General features: G+C 34.6%; 1 protein-coding gene across 1 annotated transcript; it reads left to right on the top strand.

Annotated features, from left to right (window-relative positions):
• Nucleotides 1–1,589: 1,589 nt before the first annotated feature.
• Nucleotides 1,590–5,823, top strand: LOC111383395 (E3 ubiquitin-protein ligase BAH1). Its single transcript, XM_023007505.1, has 6 exons — nt 1,590–2,057; nt 3,218–3,462; nt 3,542–3,796; nt 4,288–4,425; nt 5,118–5,176; nt 5,360–5,823. Exons 1-6 carry the CDS (start codon nt 1,880–1,882, stop codon nt 5,463–5,465), a joined length of 981 nt encoding a protein of 326 aa, XP_022863273.1. The 5' UTR covers nt 1,590–1,879; the 3' UTR covers nt 5,466–5,823.
• Nucleotides 5,824–6,580: the final 757 nt, after the last annotated feature.

Here is a 6,580-nt window from a genome sequence, read left to right as displayed (position 1 = left end):
GATGGTCGTGCTCATGACTAATTCAATTCAAGACCTGAACTTGATTGAGCATGAAATACTTCATTTGAGGAAAGGATTGTTAGTAACATGCGAGATACATTCAACATCGGTTAAACATAGGAAGATAATGAGACTAAGAGGGTGTTTGAAAGATATTTTTATGTAAAAATGCATTTTTGAATAGTAAATTGATGGAAAATGTGTGGTTGAAAAATAAAGAATTTTTTTTGATTTACGTATAATATTATTTTAATAAAGAATGTGTGATTGAAAAGAAGATCAAACGGGGCCTAAGAAAGAACTCAACTACTTCATCAACATCGTTAACGTTTTGAGATGAAATCTCGATTCTTAATGCTTGTCACAGTATGATTTTGCAACTATAGATTGAACGTGTGTGTAAAACTGAGTTAGATGCTCTTGGGTAAGTGCAAATGTAAAAGTAGTCTTCCACCCTGTACCCTTGAAGGCATAACTTGCGATTTACCTCCCTCACGATACTCCAGGATAGGGGTGGTGGGGGACCCTTAAGGTTAGGGTTTAACCTTTTTTTGAGTTAGACGCTAAGGCCAACAGATAACACAAAAAGACTTTTCCCTAAACGAAAACAATTCATATTTGAACTTTTTCAAAAGGCCAGAAAGCTGTTTCCCACCTTTCCCATTTTAGGTGTTATCTATTTGTAGCACTTTCAATTTGGTTGAGAGTTCACATGGTTCTTCGAATGAAATATGTTATGCCGTGTTTGTCAATGTATTTATGATATCAACATCTAGAAATCTCAATACTATCAACTCTCTCGGAAAAATGGTTGAAAGTTTACACGACTCTTGAAACAAATACCATCTTTTCTTGTACGGTAGGATTGTAGTTAACTAATCATTTTCTTGCTCGCGAATTTTTTAATGTGCATTAAAGGCATTTGACGTGTTAATCCCGCAACAAATCACATTTAAAAAATAAGAAATCCTTTTAGAAAAACATATAAAGAAAACAATAACTAAATCCCAATATTTAAAGCAAAGTATGCTTCATCATGAGGCTATAAACTTTTCTTATTGGTGTTCCAAGTTAATATGGATTTTTATTACTTATATGGACTATGATAGCAAGTGACGGAGTCAATACTCTAATACAATGATAGCCTAATTTAATTAAGAAAAAAATTAAATACAAAATATAATAATATTAACGCAAAAGTAACAAAATATAGTCGATTATGTATGGATGAATTATTTGTGCATAGTGGGTCAAAGTACGTTGGCTCCACATGTTACTTAGGATTTATAATTTATTACTCATTTATTATTCACACAATTAATAGAATCTTGACTTATAAGCTCTACCAAACAAACATTTTATTACTCATTTATTATTCACACATTTAATAGAATCTTGACTTATAAGCTCCACCAAACAAACATTCAATACTATCAATTAAAATTAACAAGGCAATTTCATGGGAACAACTATGAAAATTAATAGCTGTTATCCATGATCCATGATAACCCGTAAACACCCACGGGAACAACTATGAAAATTAATAGCTGTTATCCATGATCCATGATAACCCGTAAACACCCACATAAGCTTTTTTGGGGGAAATTTGAGATTGTTAATGCCCAATTTTCAACCAGTTTCCGTGAACTTCTCTGAAAACAACATAAATTTGACTTTTTCTGCCTTTCGCTGTCATCTGCATCAGGTGTCATTTGAGCAGTTATTTGAGTAGATAACCCTTACGAGATATTCATAAAGAAATATAAATCATATTCACACACAAAATCTCAGAGGTTTTCACTACTGGTGAAGGAAAAAAAAAAAGGAAGAGAAAATTGTAACAAGGTGTTGTGTTTATGACGGGAAGAAATATAGAAATATGAAGTTTTGCAAGAAATATGAAAAGTACATGCAAGGGCAGGGCCATAAGAAACTGCCTGGGGTTGGTTTAAAAAAACTCAAGAAAATCTTGAAAAGATGCAGGAAACAGGTTCATTCTCATGGTGATGGGATTCTTCATGACACCTCCGGCTCCACTTGCCCACGGCATTGCCCAGGTTCTTTTATCCTCACTTGCGTATGTATGTATATCTGATTTTGATAATTTTGGGTTTTGGATGAGTAATTATACTCGTTGATTCATTTACAGCATTGGGTTCCTCACGACTGGTGTTGCTATATAGTCACTTGTATATATAACTATCTGATTTTCATGATTTTGGGTTTTAGGAGTAATTATATGCTGATTTGTTACTGGGTCTTGAATTCTTTATTCATTTACAGCATTGGGTTCGTCAGACTGGTGTTTATATATAGTCACATGTGTGTATATGCCTAACTGATTTTCATAATTTTGGGTTTTTGGAAGAGTATAGGCCGATTTCTTTGATTCTTTCATCCAGAGCATTGGGGTTCCTCGTGACTGGTGTTTTATATAAACTTGTGTATCTTTATGCCTAACTAGTTTTCATAATTTTGGTTTCTGGAGAAGTGATTATATACTCTTCGCTATTATGTATTGAATTCTTGATTAAACACCATTCTGGTAATTTTGTTCTTGCCAAATGGAGGACTGCAGATATTGAATACTTTGTGAAGAGAATGGTGTTTGTTTTCTGAATATTTCATTAAGCACCAGAAGCTTAGACAAAAAAAATTATTCAAGATTAGGATTTGCAGGTTGGATTGATATTGGACAGATCACCTAAGAGAAGAAAATTTTGAATACTTGAATGGGAATCAAAAGAAGTTCTGTTTCTGTTGAGTTAATTCAAAATCCAATTTTTTCTGCATCAAAATTCATAAATGATATTACAAAATAGTACACCCACAGCACCAAAGAAAAAAAACTGTACAGTTAGTGGAGTTAGAACTTCATGTCTACGTTTCGGAAATGGAAAAAATACAATAGGGAAAATGGAAAGGGGAAAATTCTTAAGATAAACTCCATTAGTGTGCGATTCTTAGGTGGGAGTAAGTCTGTATATTAACATACCTTTTGCAGGCAATGTCGAAATTACAATTGAAAATGGACATTTTTGCTGGCGCTTGTATATAGTCCTTGGTATGCTACTATTGTATCTTGAAAGCTTTGTTAAATCCCATGTTCAGTACCTGTAAATGCTACCTGCTGAAGACTGTACCCTTGTAATTTGAAGCATTAATTCATATGATGCCCTCCTCCTTATTTTGATTAAGATTCTAATGTGCTTTTTAGTCTGCGATGGAACCTTTTTCCCTTCACTTTGTAAGGAAATGTCTGATGTGGTTGGGTTCTTCAACAAACATGCCCAGAGATTGCTTGAGGTGCACCTGGCATCAGGTTTCCACAAGTGTTTTATCTGGTTGAAAGGTAAGTCACATGGGAGTCACGCAGCACTGATTCAAGAAGGCCGGGACCTGGTAACATATGCTCTAATCAACGCCATTGCTATGCGTAAAATACTGAAGAAATATGATAAGGTACTATTTTTAATACTCGAGGTCGAGCATAAGCACTATATATTCTCCATTCATATTTTCTTTCTTTTTTTTAATATAGATTCACTATTCTAAGCAAGGTCAAGCATTCAAGTCTCAAGCTCAAAGTAAGCATATTGAGATCCTTCAATCTCCATGGCTGTGCGAGCTTATGGCTTTTCACATAAACTTGAGAGACACTAATTCGAAAATGAAAAAGGCTCCTGCCCTTTTTGAAGGGTGTTCTCTCATATTGAATGATGGAAAACCATCTCTCTCTTGTGAGCTCTTTGATTCATTCAAGCTTGACATTGACTTGACTTGTTCTATATGCTTGGTAAGTGCCCGGATCTTGCTATAAAGTACTGCTACTCACTTGGTATCTTTTCCCTCTTTCCTTTTATTTTGAGGACAGGTTCCTCGTAAGTTAATCTGTATCACTTGAATGCACAATTGTTTTTGTTTCGCAGTGATGTAGGGAGGTATGGACCAGTCGAATAAACATAAACAAGCTCGAACTATAGTAGTTATATAAGGTTGCATTACGAGTGGTTCATGCCAGCTTTCCATGGAGGCTGATTAGAGAAAATTGAATACTTTTCATTTAAGTTTGAAAAGAAATACAAAAATTTCACAGTAAAATTGAAAATGAAAAAAGATAATTACTCCAAAAACAAATTTCCGTTTTGAAATCTTGCTCAGAAACAGATGGGAAATAGATGACATGCATTTTTAGGATTATTCTTGATTGTTGATTGTAGAATCTCAAATTTATCATCTATTTCACATCTCTCATAGTCGAGCTGCTTAATGATGTGTTTCTAACAGGATCCAGTATTTGATCCGGTATCTCTTACTTGTGGTCATATCTTCTGCTGCATGTGTGCATGCAAAGCTGCGTCCGTGACCATAGTGGATGGGTTGAAGGCAGCAAATCCCAAGGAAAAATGTCCCATATGTCGAGAGGTGACTTCTTCTTCTTCTTCTTTCTGTCACTGCCGTCTGGAATTTTTACGTGCAGATATTTAGCCCTTGTTTGATCCCCATTCTTTGGTAAAAATGCATTTTTTAACAGTGTTTTGACATCATTTCAACCACACATTTTTCAATAAAATAATATTACACACATATCTAAAACTTTTCTATATTTTTTAACCACACATTTCACATCAATACACTATTCAAAAATTCATTCTATACCCCAAAATGGGGCTCAAACAAGGGCTTAATATATATCTGAATATTACAAGTTAGGATTTTCACTAAGCTTGTTTGGTAGGTGATTAATTGATTATAATCAGTTTAAATTATATACAAATATAAATGAGTGGTGGATACATGTGTAGTATTTTTGAATCCTACAAAACGTATGGGATAAAAAGTAGGTTTAACCGAAAGCGTTCATAAATTAACCACCTTCCAAACAAGGCTAAGTAACTAGAACCCTCGTACAACAAGAAGTCGAACGGAGCGGGGGGGAAAAAAAGATTCATGTAGCCGACCATGATTTTATAATAAGGCTTGGTTTGTTGTTGAGATAGAACCCTCGTATGTTTAAACGAGAGTAGTACCAGACCACCGCTAATATCGACAACTCTCGTTTATATGTTCTCTAAACATCCACCTCATTGTTCATACATTCTATTGATTGATTTCAGGCAGGGGTATATGAAGGTGCTGTACACTTAGAGGAGCTACACATTCTATTGAACCGAAGGTGAACTAAAATTCTAATAACATGTTTGGTAGGGAACATTCTGTAGCACTAGACGGTATTATAGCTGAAATCTTATATATATATTATAAAGTCCATTACTACATGCTAAACATGCTCCTAGTTGTGTGCATACATGTAAGATACTAGCTACCGTTTATCTAACTTGTGCAATGTTTGAAACAGCTGCCCTGAGTATTGGAAGGAACGTCGTAAAACTGAAAAAACGGAGAGAATTCAGGAGGTGAAGGAGCATTGGGAGTCACAGTGCCGGCTATTTATGGGTATTTGAGCAGAAAATGCTGTTTCTTATTTTCTTTTCTTTTTTTTCCCTATTGATCTGTGAGTGTATACTCTAGTGATTGTTAAAAGGGTTATGCTACACGTAAATTAGAGTGTTCATAACGGTGTCCACGCCCTTCACATGGAAGGGGACCCACTTCGAATGAAATATAATTTATCTAAAGTGGGTCTCTCTCTATGTATGGAGCGTGAACACTGTTATAGACACCGCATTATGTACAAGTAATATATCCCTTGTTAAAATGGTGTTTTCTCATGGAGTTCTTTGGATCATAACTTGTTATAGCTTGAAAACTATTTATCAAGGTTTCTTTAGACCATACAAAAGCTTTATTAATCTTTTCTTATACTCTTCTTTATTTCCTCATTCCTATATTTTGCTTCCATTTACCAGAACAAGTTGTTAGGGAATAAATGGTCCGGTTTGGACAGTGAAACCACAGTTTCATATTTTTTATTTTTTATTTTTTTCTCTTCGCTTCAATGTCAAGAGTTCTTGGATTATAGAATGATTTCCTAGTTTATTGACATGTAAATAAAATAAAATAAATAATATAGTGATCCATCTTACGAAAATTTGATGAAAGCTTAATACCTCTACCACAGAATGAATGTAAACCAAGCGTCAAATTCATAGAGAAATAAAGAAATAGATTGAATAACGATAAAAATGACATTATATGTAAAATACTTAAATAAAAATTATAAAAATTATATTTCGGAAAACAAGACGGAAATTCTATACACATTGTAGAGCGATTGAAGGATGTGGTGCAGCTTAATTACTCGTTTGTTTTTTATACAAAATGTCACTGGTTTAAATTCTATCATCCTGACATATTATATTAAAAAAAGGTTGAACCCCCAATTTTGAGGGCCTCTACCGTCCCGCTCCTAGAACTTTGTGAGGAAGATAAATCGCGAGATATACCCCAACAGGCCAGGGAACAAGAGCTATCTGTACACTGCGCTTACGAAGAGTCAAATTTCATGTTTCAGGAATCGAACCTCCACAATGCAGCTACCATCAAGGCATGAGATAACCTTACTCCTGTCCTTTGCACTACTAAGCTATGCCCTGGGGGGCAATCCTGACTTATTATA

The sequence above is a fragment of the Olea europaea genome, unplaced genomic scaffold (assembly GCF_002742605.1).
Source record: "Olea europaea var. sylvestris unplaced genomic scaffold, O_europaea_v1 scaffold2674, whole genome shotgun sequence".
Classification (NCBI taxonomy): domain Eukaryota; kingdom Viridiplantae; phylum Streptophyta; class Magnoliopsida; order Lamiales; family Oleaceae; genus Olea; species Olea europaea.
This window is presented reverse-complemented; position numbering and strand designations above follow the sequence as displayed.

Bases quoted from the DNA above. Each gene is read 5' to 3' on its own strand.
- LOC111383395 (XM_023007505.1), top strand. From the start codon at position 1,880: ATGAAGTTTTGCAAGAAATATGAAAAGTACATGCAAGGGCAGGGCCAT. The intron at 3,463-3,541 runs GTACTATTTTTA...TTTTTAATATAG, and splicing joins TACTGAAGAAATATGATAAG to ATTCACTATTCTAAGCAAGG. The intron at 4,426-5,117 runs GTGACTTCTTCT...GATTGATTTCAG, and splicing joins AATGTCCCATATGTCGAGAG to GCAGGGGTATATGAAGGTGC.